At 59.5% G+C, this 27,707-nt stretch overlaps 1 protein-coding gene across 10 annotated transcripts in view; it reads left to right on the top strand.

Moving 5' to 3' along the window:
• ZNF469 (zinc finger protein 469) overlaps window positions 1-25,304 on the top strand; it is a 201,070-nt gene extending 175,766 nt beyond the window's left edge. For 9 of the 10 annotated variants that reach the window (XM_080552048.1, XM_080552051.1, XM_080552053.1 and 6 more), the window contains 2 exons: window positions 7,237-7,307; window positions 10,876-25,304. In XM_080552048.1, coding sequence (XP_080408174.1) covers window positions 11,040-23,708 — 12,669 coding nt within the window. In that variant the 5' untranslated portion in view covers window positions 7,237-7,307; window positions 10,876-11,039 and the 3' untranslated portion in view covers window positions 23,709-25,304. Of the gene's footprint in view, window positions 1-6,614; window positions 6,770-7,236; window positions 7,308-10,875 lie in introns of those variants that run through there. The other variant, XM_080552049.1, reaches the window with a different exon arrangement.
• Window positions 25,305-27,707: the final 2,403 nt, after the last annotated feature.

Here is a 27,707-nt window from a genome sequence, read left to right as displayed (position 1 = left end):
GAGCCACAAGGACCTCCGGTGCTGTGCCCCCTCCCCATGTGCCACCTGAGGGGGGGCTGCGGGTGCCCCGCTTTGGCAGAATACTTTTTGTGGGTCGCCCCCTGAAGTTCTGTGCTTGTGCAGGGCTCATGTCAATAAGCCCGGTCCGAGCAGCCCAACTTGGGCATTTTATGGGGCAGGACGTGCAGATCCTCTCTGCTTTCATTGCGCTGCCAGGCACCGATTTGGAGATACGTGGGCATGAGATGACCGCATCAATACCTTGGTCTCACCTGGAAAAAGGGGAGGAAACCTCACGAAGCACCGTGGCAGAGCACGTCTGCCTTGGGTCCTTCCGTGCAGGCGTCAGGGCTTTAATGCCAGCCCCCAAACCCTCCCCGAGCCCGTCCCAGCCCCTGGTGCGGGCAGAGGCGGCCGGGCGCTGCCGTCCTGCTGCTCCCCAGCTGGGGCTGACGGCTCCTGTAAAGCTCCCGAGCGTTCGCAGCATCTTTACGAAGCAGCCGATTGAAGTGCGCCATGAATGCTCCTCTGTTCATCAGCCTTTTTATAGCTCCGCGCGTTTTTTTTGGCCCCCGAGCCTTTTCTGCTCCCGGGGAGAACAGAGGGCATTTCTCAGCCTCGGCGTCCGCCGCGAGACGGGGCAGGCAGGTGGGAGGGGGCTCGGTGGGTGCCAGGCAGCTCGCGTTTCGGGGAGGGGGGCCGTGCTGCCCAAAATGCGACGCTGGCATCTCACCGATGCCCCGGTGCAGGCTGAAAGCTCGGCACTGCTCCACCGATGCGTTTTGCAGCTCAGGTGTGGAGGCAGCATCGTGCCGTGGTGCGCTGGGAGCCCGGCAGAGACCTCGGCAGCTCGTGGCACGCAGCGTTTGCGCCGTCAGTGCTGTCACCGCGCTGAGCTGCAAAAATTGGTAGCGGCGTATTTTGTCCCCCCGGTGTCTCAGTCCAGGCTCCGTCCTCCGGGGCGTGCTGTTTGCTGCAAAGCCCCAAATGCGAGAGGAAAGGGAATCCTCCTGCCTGAAGGTGGATTTGCTCCTGTCCTGCAGAAATATCGTGCGACATGCTGGAGGTAATGTGGAGGAAGCCAAAATGGATTTTCTCCACCAAAAGACAACGAATTGCCACGGCACCCATCCTGCTTCGTGCCCTCCATCAGGTGCAACTCCCTGCGCCGATGCGGTTGCTCCAGCCCGAAGGGGGCAGGTGGGAGCTTGGAGCCCCCCCCCAGCACCTCCATCCACCCGGATTTGGGAAGGGGACACCCCAAAAAGCCCTCCCCCACCCCCCCTGCTGCCCGGCCACTGCTGCCTTGCGCAGGCGCTCCCCTTCCCCCAGGCCAGGAGCCATCTGCTTCTCCTTCGCCGCGCGGAGGATTGCAAGGCGCTGACGCACACCGTTGGCCGAACAATGGGGAAATGTTCTGGAGCAGACATAAATCAAGGGGCTGGGCAGTGCGGACCTGGTCGCATTCGGTTTTTCCAGAGGACATCGGTTAAGAAAAGGAGTAAATAGGCAGTAAATTAAGCAGGCAGGCAGAAGCCGCGTTAAAACCCTCGGCTCGCCGCGAGCGCTGGAGGCTGGCGGGGACGGGGATGGGGACGGCTGCGTGCGTGGGTTTTGTCTCGGGGTCTGCGCCGCAGCTGCAGGTCCGGGCAGCCGAGGGGGGCTCCGACGGGGCAGCATCAGGGCGTGGGGACAGGCACCGGCCTCTCCGGTAGTGCTCTGCCCTGCCCCACAGCCCTGCTTCGCCTTTCCCGGCAGCGCCGATAGCAGCTTCCCGAGCAGGAGGCTTTCGGTATGCAGTGCGCGCAGTGGGGCTTTCTGTTCCGGGCTTATCGGGTCAGCAAAAACCGCTCGGGGTTTGGCAGGAGCGCAGGGACGGCGCCAGCACGTGGGTAAGGCGAGGCGCGTGCTGGGGGTCGTCCCCGCCGCTGCGCCGGTGACAGCGTGACACCGCGGTGTGGCACGGGCGGGTGTGGGCGTGAGCTGCCGTGGGGCGTGGGGACGGGGAGCGTGTGTGCGTTTGTGGCTGTTTGAGGTCCCCGTGTGCCGGGCGAGCGTGGGTGGGCAGAGGGACGGAGCACGGCGAGAGGGCGGTGCAGCCCTGCTCCCTTCCAGGAGCGCAGCTCCTGCCCTCCTGAGACTCAGGGCACACCTGAGCCGCGATGTGCCTCTTACCTGGGTGTCTGGGCACACGATGCAGGCTGCTGCACCCAGGGCCCAGCTGAGGGGCTTTCACTCTGGTGGATTCCAAAGCACGTCTCCATCATCCCCAGGGGAGCGCGTGGGAGCGCACCCATGGGTGCTCCACCGGGGGTCTGCCCGAAGTGCCCATCCCTGTGAGCTACGTGCCAGGATGCGGCATCTCCAGCCAGCTTTGCATTTCAGCCAGCTTTGCGTTTAGCTCAGCATCTCGTTTGCTTTCTATTTTTCTGCGCGACTTCAGCAGGGACAGTCTGGGGTTAAAGCAAACCTTGCAGTGGACGTGGTCTGGGGCTCTCGTTCGGTCTGCAGGGTGTTTTCCAGCAAAGCCATGCGTGGGCCTGCTCCCCCCCTGTGCCCTGGGTGTAATCGGATCTGTCCCCCACCAAGCAAGCATTTGTATTCGGAGCATTTTCTGAATGTTTTGCATTTGGGAGACACACGAGGAATGTCTGCTGGGGAGCGCAAGCAGCGTGCGAACCCGGCCCAGGCTGCGCTTCGGAGACCTCAGCCCCTTCTCCAGGGCTGTCCCGGTGCGAGCCCCACAACCTTCCCGGTGCAAAAGGGCTTTTTTGGGGTGAAAGCCTGGCTTTTTGGTGATCAAGCACTGTTTGCAAAGCACCAGCTCCGCAGGCATCTCCCGCTGCACGCTCCCCACCGGCATTCACCTCCCACCGGCCACCTCCTGGCGAGCTCGGTGCCTGGAAGTCGCACCGAACTCACACCGAATTCGCACCGAATTCGCACCGGAGGCCCGGGCCGGGTCTCAGCACCGCTCCCGGCCCCTCGGAGCAGCCCCGGGGCCCCGCTGCAGTTTGCGGCCGGCTTCTGCTTCCCTCTGCAGGGCTCGGGTGCGCACTGCAGCGCGCCCCCGCCGCCTTCAGCTCGCTCGCTCGGCTATTAGACTTAATCAGGAAGGGGTTATATATATATATGTATATATTTAAAATCCACTTTTCTTTCATACGGGGCAAATTATTATCACTTTTAATTGAAAAAAAAAAAAAAAAGCTGATAATATTCTGAACCAAATTTCTGGAAGAGAATAATTAACAGCGCAATAAATCCCCAAAGGAAACGCTCATTAATCTTGTCTTTCCGATGCAAAATTTCAGAGGAGAGCTTATTTGAAACATTGCTAACAATTATAGGAAAGTTGACAGCTTAAAAGCTCCCCAAATCTAGCCGAAGTCTCCTCCTAGCAGATCCTGCAGTAACGAGTTCGGGCCGGACGGGAGCGACCCTGCCGGGGGGGACGCAGCCGGGGTGGCCACCGCCACCTGATGTCACCGGTCCTGCACAGGACAGCAGAACAGACGTGGGAAGGGTGGGACCAGTGCTGTCCCCAGCCGATCGCCCATGGAAAGGGGACTTCCAGCACCTGAGGAGCCGCAGCAGCCAGCGAGGGCTGAACCAGGCGCTCGGTGACGGCACCCACCTCATTTGAAGTCTGTGGCTGCGCTAATCGCCACGAGCCAATTAATTTCCCTCGGAGCAATGGATGTGTGTGTGTGTGTGTCTATGCAAAGGCAGAGCAGGCCGGGTGAGCGCGGGGCAGATTCCGATCTCTGCTCCATCGGAGCTCGCCCGCTCCCGCGGCGAACCTGGCTCCAGCACGGCTCAGGCGCGACGATGCCGATGGCGAGGGGCTGGAAGAGCTGGCGCTGCTGGTGCTGCAGGAACACGCCGATGGATGTAGGGCAGCTTGGCTGGGTTTTGGAGAGTTTTGGGGGCTTGATTTTAGCTCATCGGGTGCACCCAGGTGCGTGCCAGCGCCACATTCATCGCATGTGGGCGTTGGTGAGAAAGGGACCGGCACAAAGAGGGGCACTGTTGGCACTGCAGAGGCTGGGGCACAGCAGGAGGGGACACAGGGTGACGCTGGCACCGTGGCCGTGGCCCCCCCGTCCCAGCACAGCCGCTGCGGCAGACGTGCCGCGGAGCGAAGGGGACAAAAAGGATGCCAAAAGGACAAAGAGATAAATGAGGCTTGGGTGAAAATAACAGTGATGTTCTCATCTGCTCTCGGGTTTCCTGTCCCTGTTTGACCAGGGCTGTGAGCAGGAGCGGAGGGGAAGGCAGCTTGGAGCAGACCCAGGCTCTGCTGGGAGGAAGGAAACGTGATATTGGCCTGGGAATGGTGTCATTGCCTTTTCTTTTTTTCTTTTTTCTTTTTTTTCCCCTTTTTTGGGTCACGACAGGCTGGGCGGGAAGTGCAGAGCAGGGCCCTAGCTCGGGAAAGCAGGACAGGGGATGCAGCCGGCGTGCCGCGCCGATAGCCCAGCTCATGCCCGGTGACATCGGCCTCATTCCCTGTCCCACGAAGGTTGGGGGCACCCAGGTGCTGCAGCGAGGCTCTCCAAAACCTGGTCCCCCACCAGCACCTCCGCGAGCACGCGCCGTCACCTCTCACCACCTTCCCCCCCACGGCTCCCCTTAAGCAGCTGCGCGCTCGTCATGATTTACACAGGGGTGTGGATGGAGAAGGTCTTGTAAAATATTAAAAAAAAAAAAAAAAGGGAGAGGAAAATCCTCCCCAGCGCCTTTTGGCTTATGCAAGCTCACTCTGCACTGATAGCGAATCTGCCCGGGTCACGCAGACCTGGGGAGATGCAGCGATTGCGCAGCCACAGCACTCGATACCTCTCCAAGGCCCTGGCTAACGAGGGCGCTTAATCCTGCGCTTAGTTCCGTGTCTGTGCCTCAGAGTACTTAGCAATGTGCTAAGCAAGAGCCTGGTCCCATCCAAACGAGATGGATTTAGGCAGAAACAACCCCGCGCCCCGGTGCTCTCCGGCAGCCCCCACACCGTGCCCTGCAGGGCACCAGCCTGCTTTGACCCTCCTGATCTTCCTTAATCACTCCAAGCAGAGTTAATTTGTATTCAATCTCTTTTTCCCTGCTCCTCTGCCCTGCCCCAGACAGGTCCTGCTGCGGCGGGGACCCAGAGCTCCCGCGGTCCCCTCCTGGCTGCTCTTTGTCACCCGGAGCCATCGGTTTCAGCAGGCAGCTGCCCTGCCCCGCGCTGCCCCGCGCCTCTTATCTGCGTCCTGTTAAATGATCTCAAATATGTGATATGATAAAGACAAACAAACACCCGTTCAATTTAGTTCACCCTAATGCCAGACTCTACTTTTACCGAAGTAATTAAGATTAATGCAGCTGATAATTTGGGAAGCATTCTTAAATGTACCCTTCTGGCAGCATCTAACATGTAATTTTACCTTAGAAGATTTATCGGAGCACTTAGGTAACAGATAGTTCCTTAGCAAACAGGAGCATTTAGAAGGAAAATGAAAGATTAATATTTCTTAAATAAATGTCAAAATAGTCATTCTTTATTACAGCCCCACAAAGATGCTGCTGTCAGTCCCAACCCCTCTGCTGATCCCCGGAGGAGATCAAACCCACGCAGTCCTGGGGGCTGGCGAGCAGGGCGAGAGGAGGTGCTCGGGTGCCTCCTCCATGGGATTCTCGAGGAGATCAGGCCCTTTGGAGGGCTCTGCTTGCCCATACCAAAACAGACCCGAACCATTTATTTACCATCAGCCTTCCTATTGCCTTTGGGAAGGGCTCAGCAGCTGCTGGCTGAGCCGTGGGATGGGACCAGCTTGTGAGTGACTGCAGCTGGTTTACACCCAGCTCCGGGCTCCCGTGGGTGCTGGGTCGGGCGTTACGGGATTTGCTTTGCTGGGTTGCCTCGATCCACCCATCCCTTCTTACGCTGGCAGCGTGCTGGGGTGACCTCCAGCCAGGGCTGAGCCCTTTCCCCCGCCTCCTCTCGTTCCACCACCCTCTCCGTGCGTGGGACGCCTCCAAGGTGCCCTGGGGGGCGTTTTCCAGACCTGCCAGCGCCTCCAGCTCGGGCGGCGTGGATATTTGGGAGGGAGCCTGGGCACGGCGCCGACACCCTGGCATGCAGCACCCCTACATCCCGCAGGGTGCCCGGGCAGCGGCTCGGCTCGGCGCAGGGACATGCCCGCAGCTGGGTTGAAACTAGCCTGCGTTACAGCAGGCCGAGGAAGGAGTAGGGCTCCGCAAAATCTGGATCCAGATTGAAAGCTGGACTCTCACCAGCTTGGAAATTCAAAGCTGTTCGGATCCAGAAAATCAATTTTTGACCATCGTGAGCAAGAAGCTAACTTTATAAATAACCTTCCAACTCCTCATCTGGCCAGAAAAAAAAAAAAAATCTGCTGGAAACAGCCTCTTGCGGTGCTCCTCGCCCTGACAGAGCCAGACCAAACCATCCATGTGTGTGTGCTCACCAGCATCGCTTCCAGCCCCTCCACGTCCTTTTCAAGCCTCTGCACCAGTGCTCAGCCCCCCCACGCTGTGAGCATCCCGCGGCTCCTCCTCAAGGGACACCCCAGCCTTTCTCAGAAAATGCACGTCTGTCACCAAACCTTCTCCTTCGCTCCCCAGCACGGTGCCGACCCCGGTCCCCAGCCCCAGTCTCCCTCCCTGGGGACAAGCAGGGACGAGGGACCCATCGTGTCCCTCCCGAGGAGATGCTCCCACCTGCTGCGCCGTGCAGGAGCTGCCTTGTGATTTCCTCTTTAATTGGCAGGTTAATATCCGAGGGATGAGCTGCTGCTGGCTTTGGCCAAGCAGCAGGCACACTCCTGGGGCGCTGTGAGCATCACCCAGCGCTTTGCTGCAGAGCTCCTGAGCTCCGGGCTGGACCAGGGGCTGGCAGGGAGATAACAACCCCTGAAACCCCCCTGAGCTTCCTAAAAGTGCTCTTTTCCCCCATTCCCAAGTAGGAATGTGGGCGAGGACCCTACAGGCTGGGATGCAGGGGATGGGGTGGGATGCAGGAGAGGGGGAAGCAGACGCCTTTGGTTTTCCGTCCCCACTTTGGTTTTCTGGCTCTGCGGGCACCCAGCTCGGTGTGGCCGTGGCAGGGCGTTTTTGGGGAGGGAACCCCTCCTTTTCACAGCCGCCTGCCAGAGCCCAGCCCAGGCGCTCGGAGCCACGGTGCCGGCAGCCAAGCCAAACACAGATTCCTGACATAGTTCTCTCTTTCCTTTGCAGCCAAGAAATTCATATTTCATGGGAGGTGGAAGTGAGTCCCGGCAGTAGCGGAGCGGCGGAGGGGTGCCAAGGTACGGCCAGCTGACGGCGCAGGATCCGATGCTATTTTTGGGAGCCAGGCGCTCGGCTCCTCATCCCCGACGGGCTCGGGGGATGCCACGGCCCCCCCCCAACCCCTGCTTGCGGTGATGCCGGGGCTCAGCCCCCGAGGCTGTGACCTCCCCAGCAGCTTTTCTGGCCACGCGGCCCCACTGCAGCCCGGCCACAAGAGACAGAAAGTTTAAACAGCCCCGGCTTTGAGGAGGGGCCAGTTCACAAGAGGAAGGGATTTTTCACAGCCCCAGCCAAAGCCTGGCCGTCAGAGGCAGCTGCCTGAGCCGCGCGGATGGGATGGACGCCCTTTATGCGGCGGTGAAGTGCACATGCATGGCACACACGGGCTCTTTGCGTCCCCCTTCCCTGCCTCATGGCTTTTCCCTGAGGATGCAACCCATTTGGGTTTGCAGTTTCTCTTTCCACCTGTTCCTACGCCCACCTCCATCTGCTCGGAGCTGTGGCTGCAGGAAGCACAGCACCTCTGACCCCGATACCCCCCAGGTAGCAGCCCCCCTATTCTGGGCTTGCCGCTTGCCCACCGGGGAGCGAACCCCAACCAGGACCCCCCACCCTAACCAGGACCCCCTGCGCCGAGCCCCACGCACCTCCCAGCCCTATCAGGGCTTGGCGGTGCCGGGCAGCGTCCGTAGAAATGGCAAGAACAGTTCCTGCCTCGATAATCTGACCAGACGATACAAGCGGCAGATAGGCGAGGGGGAGCGTTATCGGGCTGATGTGCAGATGGAGAGCTGAGTCACCGCGATTAAATGACTCCCCCAAGGTCACGCAGGGGAGACGCCGAGCCAAGAGCTGAACCCGGGGCTGCCCAAGAGCCCCGAGCGGCTCCGTCCTCCTCTCCCGCTGCAGGGCACGAGATTTTCCTTCCCTGCCCCGCTGGCCCAAGGCTGGAGCCGCAGCGGGGTTCTGCAGAGGCAGCGCTGCGGTTTCAGCCCTCTCTTCCTGCTTTGTCTCAGCAGCTTTTGTGGGAGGTTGTTTTTTCCTTTTTGTTTTTTTTTTTGGGGGGGGGGGTTGGTTCACACAACCGTTTGCTCCCTCGCCGCCGTTTCCTGGAGCGGGGCAGGTGAGCCCCAAGGAGCTGCTGGGGACGTGGTGGCCACCTCGGTCGGTCCTCACGCTGCGGTCCCCTCGTGGTGTCCTGGCTGAGATCAGAGCCTGCAGCCTGCTGCTGGGACTCACGGCTCTTTTCTCCGGGAAAGGGGCTGCCGGAATTGGCAGCCACACGGGCCACCGGGACGATGCAGGGGTGGTAGGATGGATGCTCTCGTGATAAAGAGCTGCTCTGTGCCGTGATGGCCACATCTCTACCACGCGTAGCAAAAGCCCACGCTGGCAGCACACACAACAGCAGGTGGGGAGCCTGCTCCCCAGTAGCCAGGTGTCTTTTAAGAAATGTCACTTTTTATTTATTTATTTTGGAAATACAAACTTCCTTTGCCCCCGACTTGTCGCTTCCCACCTCCTCTTCCAGGAGCTGAAGCATTAAAACCTAAAGAGGAGCCTGGGCCCAGCTGAGAGACAGGCAGAGGAGCAGGCTGAGCATATACAAATAATATAAATGTAAATATGAATATAAATACAAATACAAATATAAATACAAATACAAATATAAATACAAAAATAAGAGGAAACAGTCAGAGGAATGCAGCCAGTGCTGGCCCTGCGGGCACAGTGGGACACCAGGGCCACTGCCAGTGGGGATGGGTTCCCCGAGCCCTGCTGCGGGGATGCTTCAGCCACAGTTTTGGGGCACAAAACCTTAATTTACGCCTTGCCCTTATCCCAGACACCGTCTATGGGGTGAGCTCGCCCCATGCCCTGCCGAGGCTCTGCCCCCACCGCGGTGCAGCGCGGCGCAGCAGTCGGCACCCACAGCTCTCCAGCAGCTCCTGCGTGCCGCCTGCTCCGCTTTCCCCAGCTTCACCACCTCCAAACGCCTCTGCCAGCGCGGGGTTTGTTTCTCCTGGCGCTCAGCACCGTCACAACTGCGAACCCCGGCCCTCGCCGTGCCCACGCTGCAGCTTTTAGGGTACACACATGAGCTTTTCCTTCGAAAAATGGCTCCTTTATGTGGCTGAAAGAGCGCGACTGTGATAAGGTAGCTAGCCCTGGCCTTGGTTATTTTGTCTTGGCCAGGAGCCTTTGCAAATTTAAGCAGCGGCAAACAAGCTTTACAGTTGCAGCTTGAAGCGCATAAGTGGCACGTTGTTTTGCCAGCCGAAGCCCCGCGTGCCGAAGGGCTCTGTTGGCTTTGGCCGGTGTGACGTCCCGCGTCACGCCGGGATTCGTTTCACTTCGCCGAGTGACAAAAACGTCCTCCTGCGTGCTGTCGCCTTCCTGCGAGGTCCTGCAGCATCCTCACGGAAGGGGTTGGGTCACCGCGAGCTGCGGGAGAACGTCGCTCGCTTTTTCTTGCAGAAAGAAAATTTCTCGTTTTCTCAGTTTCTCAAAAAATCTCATTTTCTGCCCTGATCTTCCCAGGGCAGGAACGACGAGGCTGTGCAGCACCGGGTAGAGCCCGGCGTGCATGGAAATGGGGCTGGGTAATTAACACAACTGCAATCAGCAGAACGCTAATGAGCTGCGGCTCGCCCCTATTTGCAGCCTGCCGCCCCCTCCCAAGCTCGGGGCAGTAACACGGCTTCGATCCCTGCAACATGAGGTTTGTGGACACTGAAGAGGCATTTTTAGCGGGGAAGGAGAAAAAAAAACCTTCACTTTCTTAAAAAGAGAATCTTTAAAAAGGGGAATTGCTTTTCTTTTTTTCCTTTTTTTTTTTCCTTTTTTTTTTCCCTTTTTTTTTTCTTTAATATAACCCATGGCTGGGGCTAAAATTTAAAGGCTTTTTAAAAGCTGCTCTTGACATTTGCTTCATGCCTAATGCCCGCAGATCCTCTCTTATAAAATCAGCTGGTAAATTCTGGACTTATTTTTTAACACTCTCAGCTACTTAGCAGCACCTAAAATCCGGAGCAGGGATAATTTGTGGCCGTGGGGAGCACCGCTGGGAAGCAACCCCATCCTCCAGCAGGAGACGGTGATGGGCAGACATCAGAACTGCTGCTGGAGCCCAGCCCCGAGGGTCCGGGGTTGGTTTTTGGGGTGCCGAGGGGGGCCGCACCCACCACCTCGCCATCCCTCCGGCCTTGGCTGCCGGAGCCGGGACGTGGGGGCCCCCCTGGGGACACGGCTCCCAACTCGGCCGACAGCCCTTCCCGGTAATCCGTAGGTGGAGCTCTTCTGTCATCTTTTTCTGCTTATGTTGCTGGGAAGTCCCCAGAAATAGCCTCCCGGGGAGGAAAAAGTGCCTGGCTCAGCAGCTCGTGGTGAAGGTGTGATGTTCCCAGCACCCTCTGAAGCACCAAAAGCTTCGCCCCGGGGCTGCCGGCTGGGTTTCGCCGCTCCCTGCCCATCGCAGCACGAAGGGAAGGGGTCCCAGAGTCTCCCCCCGCCACACGCCCCCTCTGCCCCCCAGCACCACGCAGCACTGCTCATTCCCTGCCGTTTCTCTCTTCCTTTCTCCAGGTCTGGGCTGAAAGGATGTATCAGAGCCCCGCTGCCACCCGGGACCCCGCACCACCCCGTCCCCATCCCCGTGCCCGGCCCCGCAGGACCGTGCCATGACGGGCGGGCAGGAGCCGGCAGCAGGACGGGCAAGCGGGGCTGCGTAGCCCCCCTCCCCGGCTACCATGACCGGAGAGACCCAGCATGTCTACACCATCAGCGACGCTGAGGCCGGCCCCAAAGAGCAGGACAAGGACTTTGGCTTCGAAGGCTGCGGCGAGAAGGATGGCAGGGCGCTCGGCGGCGCCTCGCAGCCCTGCGCGCCCAGCGGGGGCGAGGGGACGTCCCCCTTCCCCGCCACCAAGGACAAGGAGCCCCACAGCCAGCGGGAAGCCGTGATCCGGCCGCAGCAGGCAGGCAAGATCGACTTCAAGTCCCTCCACAACAAGCCCAAGTTCGCGGGCGAGAGCGGCTGGGGCGGCATCAAGGGCAGCCCCCAGTCCCCCCCGGGGAAGGGCAGAGCCCGCGAGCGCAGCCGGCGGGCGGGGAAGGGCGAGCGGGGCCAGCACCAGCTCTACCGGCTCAGCATCGCCAGCGCCCGCCCCAGCCCCACCATCGGTATCGCCTACCCCCAGCAAAAAGTGACCCCCCCGAAGGCGCCCGAAGCCAGCCGGGCTCCCGCGGCCGGCAGCTACCGCTTCCACGTGCCCGGCGTCCCCGAGGAGGAAGAGCTGAGCTTCGGCCGCTGCTTCCCCGAGGCCGCCGCCGGCCGTACCTCCGCCAACTATACCTCACCACCCGCCGGCCCCCCGCGCCCGCCCCACGGCCCCAAAGGGCAGCCCCCCGCCGGCATCCCCCTCAAGAGCCCCGGCACCAATGGGCAGCTACATTACTTAGAGTTTCAGGCGAACGGGGCGACCTCGTGGCCCTCTCCGGAGAAGAGCTTCGCAGGTGCTAGCTACGGGGTCAAGCCCAGCTCTTTCCCCGAGGGCGGCAAGGCGGGCGGCCACGCTCTGGGCGCTTTGCCCTTCCAGTTCCCCTTCCAGCTGCTGCACGACTCGGGGAAGGAGCCGTACCGCGGCGATGCCGAGTACCTGGACGTGGCCCTCGCCGCCGGCCAGGCGGCTCACGGCGCCTTCGGCTTCCACGCGTCCCCCCGAGAGTGGCAGGAGGAGGCGCCGGGCATCGGCTCCTTCGAGGGCGCGTGCCCCCCGGGCCGGCTGTACGGCGTGCCCACCCCGCTCCTGGCCCCGCCGCCCGCCCCGCACCGCGGCCCTCTGCCGTGCTACAAGGGCAGGAGCGAGCATCCCGCCGACCCCAGCGGTGCTCTCTCGTCCTCTGGTGCTATCGACCAAAACCCAAGCACTTTCCAAGAAAACCAAGCTGTTTTTCCGTCTAGTTTACACTCGCCTAGTGTGCCAAAGCCAGTCGGTAAGGGGCAAGCCTCAGTCAAAGACAGTGTGCCCAGCCCGCGGCTGCTGCTCCCGAGCAGCCCTCTCAGAAGGAATATGCCACCAAACTCCCTCTCCCAAGTGCACTTTCAGAGCAAAGCCTATTGCAGCTCCCCCGCGGGCAGCGCGAGCGCAGGACCTGTGCCTTTCGAGACGAGCGTTCCCACTACGGCGCCCACCCACCCCCGGCTCGTGCAAGCCTGGGAGGGCGCCGCGAAGGCGTTTTCTCCCACGGACCAGAACTCAGCACCTTATTCAAACCCTGTTGGAAGCCAGTTCTCATTCGAGTGCCAGCCTGGCCCCGAGCAGAGGCAGCACAGGCAGAAAAATGCCAGGATGCCTTGGCAGCAAATACACCTCGCTTCTGCGGTGCCTGGCCAGAACAGGATCGAGTTGTCGAGGCAGATGAGCAGCCAGAAGCTCCCTTTCCCCCTCGGCACGCCGGAGTGGCCGGGCAGCGGCAAAGCCCACAAAGGGCCCCACCTAAGCAGCTCCCCAGGGTATCACGGCAAAAAGCTCCTGTCGGGAGAGAGCCTCGGGGTGCAGCGTGGGGACCCTGGCTTGACGGGCGCTTTTTCTTTCGAAAATGGCAAGGACCCGGCCTCTCCCGCCTGCGACTCAAGAAGCAAAGCCCTCTTCTACAGCATGGGCCAGGCAGGGCCGCCTCCTCCTCCCTCCAGGAGCTCGTCGGGCTCAGCGTTGGTCCTGCCGCCGTCAGCCTTGGTGGCCGCCTCGCCCTGCGAGTCCCCGCTGCCGTCCCCTGTCCCCAACCCCACCTGCGGCAGCACCTGCTCCTCGCTCTCCCCCATGTCCAGCAGCCCGCTCAACCCCAGCTTCGAGGACGGCCAGCTGCCCGGGGCGCTCACCCCCTCGCCCTTCTTCCACCACCCCTGCCATCCCAAGGAGGGCGGCAAGACCTTCCACCCCTCCGAGGTGCTGACCTCGGGCTCGCTCCACTACCACCCCCAGGACTCCATCAAGCCCTTCCACTTCCCTCCCGACGCCCTGAAGGACGACCACCTCCTGAAATGCTCCCCGGAGAGCCCGTTCCACAAACCTGGCGCGGAGGTGGCCAAAAGCTGCCTGGATGGCTTGGACGGGGAGCCGCCGCCGCCGCCGCCGCCGCCGTACGCGTCCCATCACCTGCTGGCCGGCTCGCTCAGCAGCGCCAGCCTGGACCAGCTGGACGTGCTGCTGACCTGCAAGCAGTGCGACCAGAACTACAGCAACCTGGCCTCCTTCCTGGAGCACCGCCAGTTCTGCGCATCCCACCCCGCGCCCCACGCCGAGGCCAAGGAAGCCCCCCGGGCAGCCGAGGGGAGGCGAGGGCTGCCCCCCGAACCCCCCAAGCCCCCCGCCACCACCGGGGCCAGCCTGCCGCTGTCTCCAGACCCCCAGGCGCATTTGCTGGCGCTGAACAAGGGCGAGGAGTTTCTGCTGGATGGGGAAAGCAAAAGCGACGGCAAGGAGGACGCTCTGAAGGGCGGCCTTTTCAACGGCCTCGCCGCCAGCTCCTTGCCTCTCACGGCCTCTGACCTGGACATTGACGACGCCAAGCTGGACAGCCTGATCACCGAAGCCCTCAACGGCCTGGGCTACCAGTCGGACAACCCAGAGATCGACAGCAGCTTCATAGACGTGTTTGCCGACGAGGAGCTGACGGGCATGAAGGCCGCCGGCAGCGGGGCGTCCCACAAGGTGAAGGAAGGCCTGGCCTCGGAGAGCAAACCCAGGCACGCAGCGGCGGAGGAGAAGGAGGGTCACTGTTATGAGGACAGCCAGCCGGGCGGGGAGAGGGCGAAGAGACGAGCAGGAAAGCAGCACGGCCACAAGGGGAGGGCGGCACGGAGGCTGGTGGCCCGCGAGGCCGAGCGGACGGAGCCGGCAGCGGAGGAGAGGACGGCCAGGCTGCGGGTGGGCAGGAAGAACAGTGTCCCACCGGTGTCCTCCAGGTCAGCCTCCGGCCAAAAGCAGCCCAAGAAACTCAACCAGGAGCCTCAGACAAAAAGCGAGGCCGGGCCGGGCACTGCCACCAAGAGCTCCAAGCCACCTCGGTTCTCCATGAAGGAGGGGAAGAAGCGGAAACCCCGGAGCGGGACGTGGAGCAAGGAGCTCATCCACAAGATCGTGCAGCAGAAGAACAAGCTCCACCAGCTGCACGCGAAGAGCAGCAAGCAGGCGCAGCTCCCCCTGCACAACGAGAGGCTGGAGACCCCCACCCAGGAGGGCCGGCTCCAGGAGTACGACTACGTCTCCGACTCGGAGGACGAAGGGGCAGCGTGCAGCAAGCTCCGCGGGAGGAGGAAGCGGGGGGCAGCGTTTATCGGGAGAGCCAAATACAGCTTCAGCAAGAAACGCCCAGGAAGAGGCGAGAGAGCCAAAGAGAAAGATCCAGCCTGGAGCTACAGCCGGAGAAGAGACCGTCAGAAAAGGGAGGCACCGGGGCACAGGAGGGCCGCCAGTCCGGAGGCTGCCAAGAAGGGGGATTGTGCCAGCAGAGCCCGCAGGAGGAGCAGCCAGTCGTCTACGGGCAGCAATCCCAGTGCCAGTGTGGCCACCGAGGCCGGTCCCACCGACCTGGTGGGGGAGAAGGCAGCCGTGCCAGGGAGGAGGCACTCGGGCAGCCCAGCACGGACACCGCGGGCTGCGCTCGGCCATCCCGAGGACAGGAGCCCGAAGAAGAGCCAGAAAAGCAAGGAGGACTTCTCCCGGGGGACCCGACAGGTTGGCTCAGCCAAACCTTTGCTAGCAGGCCCCAGGTCCCATCCAAGTACTGAACCTGATGCTTCTGCTGGGGACGATGCAAAGGAGGAGCCACTACCGCCGAGCCAGGAGGGGCAGCTCCCCAGCACGGCCACCTCGGGCAGGAGCCCCATCAGGCTTCCCCATAAGAAGGAGGCAGAAGAGCCCAAAGGAGCAGCAAACCAGGCAGGAGAAGGCAGCCCAGAGGCTCAGGACTCGGCGGGGCTGGTGGTGGTCGGCCAGAGGCAGCAGTTTGCCCCCTACACAGGTGACACAGTGAAGTACCACGTGGAAGAGCTGATGGCTCCATCCCGGAGCGAGCCCAGCCCCAGCAGCGCCACCGCTGCCTTCTCGGGAGCGGGCAGCAAGTACGGGAAGGCACAGGGGCTCACTGATGGTGGGAAGGGCTTTGCCACACCGGCTGCCCCGTTTGGGGGCGATGCGGTGGGGATGATGCTGGCTGCCAAGGCGCCCGATCCGTACGTCAGCAGTGACAACGCCTTTTTCGATCCCAAAGGCCTTCCCGCTCACTACGATGCCAACCTCTTCTCAAAGCCCCCAGCCTTGGGGCCCTCGCACATGGATGACATGTACTTGTGCCGGGAGGACATCAGCACCGGCTCCTTTGAGCAGAAGCACGCCAGCATCTCCCCCTACACCGCAGAAACCCCACAGACCAAGGTCTCCTCCCCTCTCAGCTTTGATTCCTCCTCGATTTTTGGAGAGCTTCCTGTGACCGAGTTCGATTCACCACTGTACGAGAGCGTGTCCGCCGGCAAGGACGGCTACGTGGCGGCGTTCGCCTGCCCCAGCAGTGCCCCCAGCAAGCCGCTGCCCTTTGAGCAGCCGTACCCGCCGTTCATGCCGGAGAAGGACTGGTCCCTGATGGAGGAGGTGGCTCCGATGCTGCCAGAAGACATGGCTCACTTCCACGGCCTGGCGGTGGACAAGCCACTCGCCAAGAAATTCCCCGAGGAGGCACCCGTCCCCCCTGCCCAGCTGTCTCTGCCGCTGCCGGACAGGATAACGGATTACAACGTGGCTTTTATGAACAACATGTCCGACGACGAACTGGAGATCAAGCGGCTGGTGACGGAGCTGGAGAGCCAGCTGCAGACCAGCAAGCTGAGCGGAGAGGCTCCCGCCGCCCCGCCGAAGGGCGAGCATCACGCTGCTGCACCCCTGCGGGGACCGGCGGCCGAGCCCTTCCCACCCCTGCCTGCTGACCAGGGGACGGGCCACCAGAAGGGGCTGTTCATGGCAGATGACCTGGGCAGCCCGAGCCTCCTGGCCACCAAGGTCTGTGCCGGGGAGAGGCTGGGGGGTGAGAAGCCGGTGGTCGCAGGTGCCCGTGGTGGCTACGAGGGAGGCAGGGAGCCCTGGCACGGAGCCGCAGCGGCGTTTGGCTCGCTGGATGCTGGGATGTGCACGCCAGCCCCCTCGGATGGGTTTTGCCCCAAAGACAGCAGGGAGCAGCTGCAGGGAGTTGCAGTCACCGAGGGAAGTAGCCCCAGAAAGATGGAAAATGAGTCTTCCTCCAGTAGCCCACCCAACTCCTGTGCGCCAGACACAGCTGAGGTGTCCATCTACACAGATCCCCCTGCAAAAAGCCCTCCTGCTGTCACCAATGCCAGGATGGTGGAGGCAACCGAAGCCAACAAGGACACCCTGCCATCCCTGCCATGCAAACACGGTGCAGAGAGCTTCCCTGTGCCAGGGAAACCAGGTGAGCGCTTTGGTGATGCCGCAGAGCTGGAGAAGTTCAACGCCCATCTTCCAAACCATAAACCTGAGCTCGGCTTCCAGCCTGGTCCGGCCGCAGCCATGGACCTCGCCTTTTCACCTCACGTCAAAGAGGTGCCGGATGCAGAAGAAAGACCCTTCGGCAAGTCCAAGGAACCCCAAACGGTGAAAAACGTCGTGGACTTCAAGGGGGATGGCGGTGGGTCGGCGTTACTGGAAGAAGCAGAGGAGAGGAAGAGCCCCACAGCCTTGCCGGCCCCCGGGCACGGCAACAAAGCCAGCAAGCACAAAGCTCTGCTCTTCCACATGCTGAGCCTGCCCAAGGAGAGCAGCTGCAGCTCCCAGAGGACATCAGCCACCCAGGATGCCAACCCACTGCAGCAGCTCCAGCTCTTCGTGGCGCGGACGGTGAAGAGCAACGAAGAGGAGCTGTTGATGCCCTGCTTCCCCGTGCTGCTGGCCCCCGGCCACCCCCCTGCCGCCAGCAAGGGCCAGCATGAGCAGAAAGAAGAGAGTGGTGATGGTGAAAGTCAGGCGTATCGCCCTGCCCCAGGGGAAGGGGATGTCCCCGTCGTGGGCAATGCGGAAAGCATCGCTGCCCCAGCTAAAGAGGCTGTGCCATTCCCCGGTGCCTGCAGGCAGCTGGAGCCCTTCAGTGCAATGGGCTCCTACGGCGCAAAACTATCCACGTTTGCTGGCCCGGAGCTGCAAAATAATGTGGCGGAGCTGCAGCACTTAGCAAATGAAGACGAGGAGCCAAATGACATTAATATCCGTGCAGATGGTGCTTCGCAAGAGCAAAATGACCTCTCGCCACTCAAAAACACAGTGGTGACCCCACCGCCAGGGCAAGGAAAGAAAGCTGATCAGCTCATGGAAGAGCAGGAGCATAAAGATAAAAACAAAGCGGCCTTGGCATTTAAAACACATGAGCAATCCCATTTAAGCTGTGGTTTGATGGAGAAAGAAACACTGGGCAGTGCAACATCAGCGGGGCTGGGAACAAACGAGGCTGAACGCAGAGCGTGGTGCCGGGGAGCTGACCGGGACGTGCAGGCACCAGGATCTGTGGGCACAGGCAGTGCCCCCGCCAGCCCCACCAGCACACTCAGTCCCTCCAACGAGCCCCACGTGCATCCCCGTTTGTTGCAGGACACAAAAGTAAATGCAAAGGTTCCCAGAGAAGGAAATGGTAAGAAAAAGTCCCTCAACGGCTGTCATTATGCAAGTGAATCTCTGGCCAGCCTGCCCTCGCCGATGGGTTTTTCTCACCCCAAATACTTGCAGAGTGGTGGGACCGAGGGAGGAGAATCCCCCAGCTTCAGCAGTCAGCTCGCGGAAGAGAATAAATTCAGCACGTCCCCGCTGAACGCCTCGAGCTCGTTCCTCGTGGCGAGATTTCCTCCTGAGGCCGATGGCAATCACACCCACCACCCCACCCCGAGCCCGACAGAGCAAGGGACGTGGAACAGGACCCCTGCTTTTCCTCCCCCCCTGCATCACTGTGGGGCCACACCGACAGAGGCAGGTGGGGACGGTCACCACCGCTCCCCCGAAGGTGTTTTGGGAAGCTACGGACAGCCTGAAAGAGAAGGGATGGCGAGAGCCTGCGCCCCGCTGCGCGCTGATGCCCTGGTGGCCTCTGCCGTGGAGATGGATGGTGCCCAGGAGCCATGCAGGAAGGATGGCTCGCCTCCCTGCTCGCCTTTCAGCCACAAAGGGGGTGGGAAAGAGGGACCCGAAAGCGCCGGTGCCGTGCTGCCAGGATCTCATTTTAGAGAAAACCAAGCGTGCGCCGTCACCAACATGGTCATTAACTCCGTTCCTCCGGAAACCCCAAATTACCCAACCCAACGCGCGACAGATCTTCTGCTGTTCACAGAAAGAGAGGTGAACCTAAATCAGGAGAAAAAGCTTGAGAACTGCTGTGATGATGGAAATAAGCATCGGAATGAAGCAGAGGCTTTGTCCAACGGTTTTGTTGTTCAGCAGGTGCCAGCTGCTGTCTGTAGAGGGCTTAAAAGGACGGGAGATCTTGGTCCTGCTGAATCAAATGGCCACCAGCCTTCAGAGGCAGCGGAGGTGAGAACTGGTGATCTTTCCGAAGCCACAGAGATCGGAGAAAAGAGTTTAAAAGGGGAGAAACCCAAGAGCCACAGGGCTGAGCACAGTGGAGAAGCTGTGAGTTGCGTGTTAAATAACATGGGCCAAGGAGAGGGCAACACACGTCACAGCACTCCAAGCCCTTCCCAAAACGAAATGCAGAAAGAAAAGAAGCCCAACGGGCTCCAGGTCACCTGCGACATTTGTTCAGCCTCCTTCCGCTCCAAGCCCGGCCTGACCCGGCACAAAGCTGTCAAGCACCAGGTGAAGCCCGGCAAGACTTCCAGGTCCACCTTGATTCCTGCGGATGAGACATCGAGGGCAGCCCAGAAGGTCTCCAGAAGGAGCCTGAAGGCTGTCAAAGAGAAAACCTGCAGCTCCCAGGTGCCACCCGCTGCTGAACAAGCGTCCAAGAAAATATGCACAGGCCTGGAGAAGGAGCCCAGCGCGCAGATGCAGGAGGTGGTGAGCAGAGTGCTCAGCGACCTCAGCGTGATATCCCTCGAGGTGTCCCAGGAGCTGCACCGCACACGTGTTGCGCACAGGGAGATGAAGGCCAAGGGGCAGCGCGCAGAGACGGGGGCAGGCGAGGCAGCAGCAGGGACGCCGGACCCAGGCAGGCAAGGCAGGAAGGGGGAGAAGGGCAGGAGGAGCCAAAGCAAAGATCCCGGAGGGGTAAACGGCAATTCCGAGAAGAAGCTGAACAGGAAAGTGAGGCGAAGGAAAGCAAAGGCATTTCCCAACAGACATGAGCCCGATGGTCCGCGCGAGCTGGGGAAGAATTCAGGTCCTGCCCCTGCCGCCCTCAGCCCCAGCCTGCCCACTGTCACGGAGGGCCTGCATGAGCCAGGCAGGTGCACTTCAACAGAGGAACAAAATAGACCCAACTCATCCCCTCCAAAAGCGAAGCAGTCCCCGTGCGCAGCCGAGCCCGCAGAGGACCCGGGCGACAGGATGGTGCCTTCAGAGGAGGTCAGCAAGGAGCCAGTAACGGGCACAGCTCCCTGTCCCGAGGGGGAGGAAGATCCAAGTGAAGCAGAAAGCACGCAGGCTTGCAGAGCGTGGGTTAGCGGGTTTGTGAAGCAAGTGGAGGAGGGACTGGGCGAGGTAGGCGAGGAGCAGCACTGCGGTGCCGATGGCGCGGAGGAGATGGAGGCTGAGACAGGAGGCAGTTCGGGAGGCAGCGGCGCTGGGAAATGGAGCGGTGCCCCAGGGGGTCTCACGTCACCTTCCCCAGGGGTACCACCGGTGGACACAAAGGATTTGGAAACCCCCCAAAAGGCTCCCACACATGGGGCTCTGCAGCCCCCGCCGGTGGCCAGCCCTGCTCCCACGGAGCCGAAGCGCTGGGCGAAGGCAGAGCTGCCGCCGAGCAGGGAGCACCACGGGGACAACGCGGCCACCTCCGACCTCCAGGGCTTGTTCGACGACGACCCCACGTTCTCCCAGCTGTTCCCCCGGGACGACCAGCTCATCCGGAGGAAGTGCACGCGGGTGTATGGGAAGCGCAGCAAGAAGCCCAAGCCTGTCACCGAGGTGAGCCTGCGGCCGGCGGGTGCCATCGACCTCTTCTCCATCCGACTGGCGTCCGACCTCAGCGACACCGGCTCCTTCTGTGTCACCAGGGAGGACCCCTGCGAGTACGAAACCATCTCCATCGACGACGCCCTGATGCTGAACATGTGTCACGGCAGCAAGGCGAAGAGCGGGGAAGCAGGTCCCGGCGGATCCACAAGCACGGCGCTGCGGTCGGACGGCGAGAAGGCCAGCCCTGGGAGAGACGTCACTGACCTGGAGGACAACGTGCTAACTTTCTTGTGCCAGAACAGCCACATGGACAATGGCCCCAGCTTGAGCATCTGGGCGGGCCTGGAGAAGGAGGGAGAGAGCCTGTCCGCTGAGGAGATGTTTGAGGCTTCGGTGGGCCTGGAGAATGAGCACTCGCTCGGAGAAACGAGCTCCGAGCCCCCCGACCTGGCAGAGGAGCCCTACGACGGCAAGAGCAGCGAGGATTCGGACTCCCCCGAATTCCACACGATCGACATCGAGATGCTGAACGCCAAGCTGAAAATGAGGGACGTGTGCTTCTTCGGTTCTTGCGAAGAGCTTCCCGGCAGCAGGGACGATGATGCTTCAAGCTTCAAGCCGAAGCCTGGGCAGCACAGCAAGCACGGCAGAAGTAAGCTAGAAGATGGGAAGCTGGGCAAAAACCGCGGCGACATCACCGCCAAGGCCAAGGACAAGCAGTACAAGTGCAAAGTCTGCTTCCAGTGGTTCCTGACGTTGGGGGAGCTGGACTTCCACAAGCTCACCCACAACCCCTCCCCGCCGCCCACCTGCTACATGTGCGTCCAGCGCAAGTTCAGCTCCCGGGAGCAGCTGAGGGACCACCTGAAGGAGAAGCACGCCAAGAACAAGGCCGGCCTGTGGGCCTGCGGGATGTGCCTGAAGGAGATTTCCGACGTCTGGATGTACAACGAGCACCTCCGCGAGCACGCCACCCAGTTCGCTCGCAAGGGGCAAGCGCAGAAGTCCGTGATGGGCCTGCCGGCCTGCTTCGGTGAGGACAACGACGCCGTCACCCAATTCCTCAACACCATCATGTGTCGGAAGCCCAGCAGGTCCTCCCGGCACGCCGAGCCCAGCAGCAAGCACACGCCTAGCAGGGAGAGCAGGAGCCCCAGGGAGCTGCCCCCGGAGCAGGAGGCCAAGGCAGTGAAAGAGCCCTCGGAGAGCAGCGTCAAGGTGAAGCCTCCTGCACCCAGCTCCTCCAAAGCATCTGCCAGTCCGTCTCCGGAGCATCCAGCAAAAAGCGAAGGCACCCCGAAATCTGTCCCCATGCACCCAGACTGCAAGGATCCTTCCAGGGACTGTCATCACTGCGGCAAGCAGTTTCCCAAGCCCTTCAAGCTGCAGCGGCACTTAGTGGTGCACAGTCTGCAGAAGATTTACCTGTGCCACAAGTGCCCGATGTTCTACCAGGAGACCAAAGAGCTTCGAAACCACCTCAGCCAGGAGCACGGGATAGTGGAGGAGCAGGAGATCAAGCACACCACGCTGTACGCCTGCGAACTCTGCGCGGACGTCATGCACGTTATCAAGAAGTCCTTCATCTGCAGCATGTGCAACTACACCTTCTCCAAGAAAGAGCAGTACGACCGGCACATGGAGAAGCACCTTGCGGGCAGCAACAGGACTTTCAAATTCAGAGGGGTCATGAGGCCCGGCGCTGCCTCCAGGGAGGGCAGGGAGAAGGTGAGGGAGGACGGCGTGCCGCCGAGCAAGAAGAGGAAGGTTGCTCCCCACGGCACCTCGCCGGTCCGCCTGGCCCACGCTGGTGACCTGCAGCTGGTGGAGGCTGCAAGCCCCAGCCTCCAGCCTCCTTCTGACCCCTTCCCTGTAGCACCCCGGGACCCGGCGGCACCTCTGCCCCAACCCCCCGTGAAAACTGAAGACCTGGTGGGTGACTTCTCCGACCTCCTGGCGGAGATGGAGAAATCCCAGTTTGACACCCTGCCGCCTCCACCCTGCCTCTCCCCGTCTTTGCCGCAGGCTGCGGCCAGCGGTGCCGAGCTCGGCCACATCGCTGCCCTCTCCATCGAGGAGCTGGAGAAAGGAGCGTTTGATGGGAAACCACTTCCTTTCCTGGACTCGCCCGGGTTTAGCATGGACCTTGCTGGGTTAGCGTGCAACCAAGCCACAGACCAAAAGCTGTCTCCTCCACACCTCACCGAGAAACGCGGCTACGCCGATGCCCATAAAAGAACAAGCGTAAGCAACAAAGACGAATATACGGCGGGGGGGTTGGAAAACCCTGATGCAGCTACCGATGCCGTGGATGGGATCCCATTTCTCCAGCTTGCCAAGAAGGTCTCGGAGCTTCCTTCCCAGGGGGCAGAGGCTCCACCGGCCAAGGAGACCCACAGGACGCAGTGGGGCACCCCCAGTGCCAGCGAGGCCTCTTCTTGGGAAGGCGCATCCAAAGCCACTTCTCCGGAGGCTGCCCACCAGCCCCTGCCCCTGAAGGACAAGACAGCATCACCTGCACTGAACAGGGCTGCCAAAGATTCAGCCCCGCAGAAGAAAACCACGGGGAACCAGTCTGGTGGTGAGGCTGCTCCCGAGGAGGGCCAGCAAGGTGGTGCGGTGAAGGACAAATCGGTGCCTGATGCCGGCACCAAGGAGAGCAGCGCTGGCACCAGGGACCACGGTGGCAACCCAAGCAGATCCTCCGGCCACCAGCTCCGAGGAGATTCTGCCGGCCACGCGGGCAAGCTTCACCCCAAGAGGAGGAAAGAGCACAAGTCCCTGAGCCACCGGGGCAGCGCCGGCTCCCGGGAGAACATGGAGGGAGACGGGAAGAAGAAGAAAGGCCGGGCGCCGGGCCCGGGCAGGAGCGAGAGCAGCGGTGAGCTGAAGCGTGCCGACTGGAGCATCGCCGAAACTCCTGCCCTGTCCCCGGGGAGGAGGGATGCTCACGGCAACAGGCTGCTGCCCAGGCCCAAGATGGGCACCCAGCTGAAGAAGGTGGTCCTGGACGCTTGCAACCAGAAGAAGGGGGAGCTGCGGCACGCCAACGGCGACGTGCGGCGCAGGAAGGCCATTCTGGGCAAGAGCCTGCACCAGGTGCTGGCCAAGGGCACGGCGCCGGCCCCGCGCGGCTCCTTGCACGGCCCGCGCCCCCCGCGCGGCACCAAGCCCGCCGGCTCGGCCAGCTACCGCACCGCCGAGTCCCAGAACAACCTGCTCAGCCAACTCTTCGGGCAGAAATTAACCAGCTTTAAGATTCCTTTGAGAAGAGAGACTTCAGAGTAATTTATGGAAGTGACTTACAGTGATCCGCAGCTGCTTTCACGGGGTTTGCAAGGGGAAAATTATCAAAGCATTAAATTCGTTTGTGTAGCGTGATTTTTCTGTCTAGCTTAAATGAACTTGCACTGCAGCCTCTGTGAAATAGTTTGCTTTGTGTCTACTAATCTACTTTAATTCACCTGATTTATCATGCAAATGCTAGAACTTTGATGTTGCTGATGATTTTCATGAACTGAAATTGTAATCGCTTTGGGCAGACTGAATCGTCAAGAGCAAATGCTTTATTGCAGAAGTGCTGAGGTTATAAGGATACTTGCAAATCTCAGACCCTTTTGAGACTGTGTCTGTGTTATCTTTGTACAAAGTACTTGAAGAGATGAACTTCATTCCGTAGACGTCTTATTCATAAGGTGCAGTACACTGTAGAAAGCAAATTTTTTTTTTTTTGAAGATTTTGCACAAATAATCCCGTACAATTCATTTAATTGGGAGCTGGCCTAAGAGATGATACAATTAAAAAAAATAATAATAAAAATTAAATTAAGCATCAAGTGTCCCATATTTTGACAGCCATCCCTAAGAATTTGTTTCTACGTCGTCAGGAGAATACCGAAGCAGCCGGCGGGCTGTCCGAGCGCTGCCGCCGTCGCTGCCGTCCTTTGACCACTGTAGGTGATGTGCACGGAGGAGAGCTGCCACCGCTAGCAAACTGCACCTTGACACTTGTGACAAACTCTTGTTTTTTAGTTGTTTTTTTTTTTTGGGGGGGGGGGTGTTTTTTGTTGTTTTTGTTTGTGTGGGGCTGTTTATTTTTTATTTTTTTTTTTGCGCAACGACAAAACTGTGCCAACTTACCGCACCGCAACGGTACTGTCCGAGTGCCCTCAACGGTATAACTTCTAAAACTATCTTACTGTATTGAGTTAGTGGCTATATAGGTATCCGCTTTTTACTATGCAGTTACTGGTGCTATTCTTATTTTGTAATGTGAATACAGACTTCCTTGATCGAAAAAAAAAATAAATAAATAAAATAAATAAATAAAAGGGAACCGTTAGGAAGTAGCCGTTACCTGTAAGAGAAAACAAAGCAGGAAAATCAAAGGTTAGGGAAAATCCTGTATGCTGGTACTCCGTAGTGTCGCGAAGGTTACGTCACGCTGGACAAGCACGTTATACAACCGAACTTCTGAACCGGAAAGTAATCTCAGGTGCAAACGAGGACATGGAAGATAACTAAATACTATTGAAATACTCCCAAGTCAAGGAGGTGAAGTAATGCACTGATGTGATATGAACAGTCAGAGTACTTTGCATCTGTCCTGCAATTTTTTTTTGTTTTGTTTTGTTTCAGATTTAAAAGGAAAAAAAAAAAAAAAAAGAGGCTTTATTCTGTTAATATGTACCTTTACGATTCTTTGTATTGTATAAAAATATTGTAGGTAATTTACCTTGGGTGCAATGTGTTATGTCAAAAGTTTTTATTTTGATATTTTGTCAGAGAAGCAGAGAGAGAGCAGGAAACGCCGTTTTATGATGTTGTATGTGTGCTTTTAAAGTGCCTCTTTAATATTGTTAAATAAAGTATGAGATGAAAATATGGGGTGGTACTGTAAAATCATACATGATTAATCTTTTCAAATATATTCCAATATTTTCACAGAAATTCCCTGTCTTGTGTGGCGTTTCTGGGCTCCTTCTCCCCGGCTGTGCCGACGCAGCCTGACCCCGGCCCCGCGGCCCTGCTCTTGGCCCCTTTCCTGGCCCGACCACGATGCTGCCAGCGCAGCAGGCGGACGCTTTGCACATTTTTGTGGTGTCCCCTGGGAACAGGAGGGCTTGGTGCCCCCGCCACCAGATTGCAATAATCTGCAGGGCTGCAACTTGAAGCGTGACTCTCCAAGCGGCTCTGCAGCCGGACCTTCAGCTGCAGCTTGGATTTTAAAGCTCTGCCCGACAGCACACGCTGCAGGTGCGCGCTCAGCCTGGCATGCAAGCATTTATTTAGCCCCAGCAGAAACTCCTTCCCACTTTCCACCACCCATGGATGTGAGCTCACGGTGTCCATCCCCAGCATCCTCACAGCCCTGCTCCCCACCGTGGGGACATCCGCAGGGTGGCCAGCAGCCCCCGCCGCCGTTTCCCTTCCTCCTGTATGGTCTGTCATTTATTTGGCCCCGGCAGAAACTCATTCCCATTTTCCACCACCCATGGGCATGAGCTCACGGTGCCCGGCCCCAGCGCCCTCACACCCTGGTCGCCACCACGGGGACATCTGCACCGTGGCCAGCAGACCCCGCTGACTTTTCCCTTCCTCCTATACAAGCACCCCATTGCATTTCACACCTCGGCTGTGATACAGCCCCGTGGGTGCCTTATCCGGGGGGGGCCCAACTTGGTCAGCCCCAATTTGTCCTCGAGCTGACCTTTGCCGCGCCGCGCTGAGGTCTGGAGGTAGGAGGCTGACACAAAGCCGGGCATATTATATTCTTTAATTACTGTTGCAATCATAACATTTAAACGCTGTCAATGAGAGATAGCTCATAACCGCGGGCTAGAATCCTTGCCACTTGGGGCTTGTAACTAAAACTGCAGGATTAATTTGATTAATTGATAGAATTATTTTCCAAACTACTCTTTTGTTTATGGAGGCTTAAAATGCTTGCCGCCTGCACCCTCCTGGTGTGTTGCAGAGTGGAGATAAAGCGGCTGAAAATAATTAGTATGGCTTAATTTAGGGAAAAAAATAACCTCAAAAGAATTTTGCAGAAAATTTAAAGCAGCACATTTTACTTTGTTTTGGCAGGAAATATTATGGAGTTGGAAATGGGACTTTTATGTTTTCTCTCTCCTATATTTCACCAGGGCTGCAGCCCTACCGGGGAGAGGAGTATTTCACTCCGGTTTGCTGCTACAGCTCTCCCACACCCCCAGCTCCATAACGTGGGCACCTGGAGGACAAAATCCCACCGGGAGCAACAGGTTTGCGGTGGGCAGGGTGCGGGGATGCCATTTGGAAGCAGCCCCAACCTTCCCCCTGCGTGCCCTGAGCAATGCCCGCCCCAGGCACCGCTCCCCCCCGAACGCTGCCGCAAGCCCCCAGCCCAGCATCCTCCCTGCAGCTCCCCATGCTGCTAAAGCCACAGCCGGAATATTTAATTCTTCCTTTTGCCTTCCAAGCTGGGAGGTGGAAAAAAAATCCCCCCCCTGCTTCCATCGGCTCCTAAAGCCCCGGAGTTTGCTGAGTCTTGCATTTATCCGCGCACGTTGCCATTGACACTTGGAGGATTGCAAGGCCCCCGCCAGCGTAACGCCAGCGAGGAAGGACGAGCCCCGCTGCTCCTCGCTGCTGTGGCTTTTTTCCAGCTGCTGTTTGTTCTTAAAGCCCCCCCAAACCCAGCTGCCCTTTCTTCTAAGCCCCGCGCCCAAGTTTCCGAGCCGTAAGTGCTTTAAGCCTCTCCGCCGTGCCGGGCAGATAACGGGATCCACCATGGTTGTCACGCTGCTAGCAGGGGCTGGAGATTTTTTTCGTTGCTCTTGAGTCAAATCTGGCCGTTCCTTGCACAGCAGTAATTTAAATCCCGGCCCCCACACTCCTCTTGCAGGGCACACGTGCACCCGCTGCCTCCTGCACCGGCTCGAGGGTGCAAATTGAAAATGTGGAAGCGAGCGGGATGGGGGCGCGATGCTCCCCGTGTGCCAGCTCTGGAGATGCGGCTTTAAGGGCCAGGGAAACTGGGGAGGGTTTCAAAGGGAATTTTCCTGGGGATGAAACCAATAGGAAAAATAAAAATAAAAAAATAAAAATAAAAAACACCAAAAAAAAAAAAGCATCAAGAAATCACGGAGCCCTAAAATATCCTGAGTTGGAAGGGATGCACAAGGATCATCGAGCCCAACCCAAACCCCAGCCTTGAATTTGGGCCTTGCAGCATCAGGGGTGGGAGAGTTTGTCTGCACACTTCCCCTGGGCTTCGACGCCCCCCCAGGAGCAAGGGGCACT

Source organism: Anser brachyrhynchus, assembly GCF_964034855.1.
Source record: "Anser brachyrhynchus genome assembly, chromosome: 12".
NCBI classification, from domain to species: domain Eukaryota; kingdom Metazoa; phylum Chordata; class Aves; order Anseriformes; family Anatidae; genus Anser; species Anser brachyrhynchus.
This window is presented reverse-complemented; position numbering and strand designations above follow the sequence as displayed.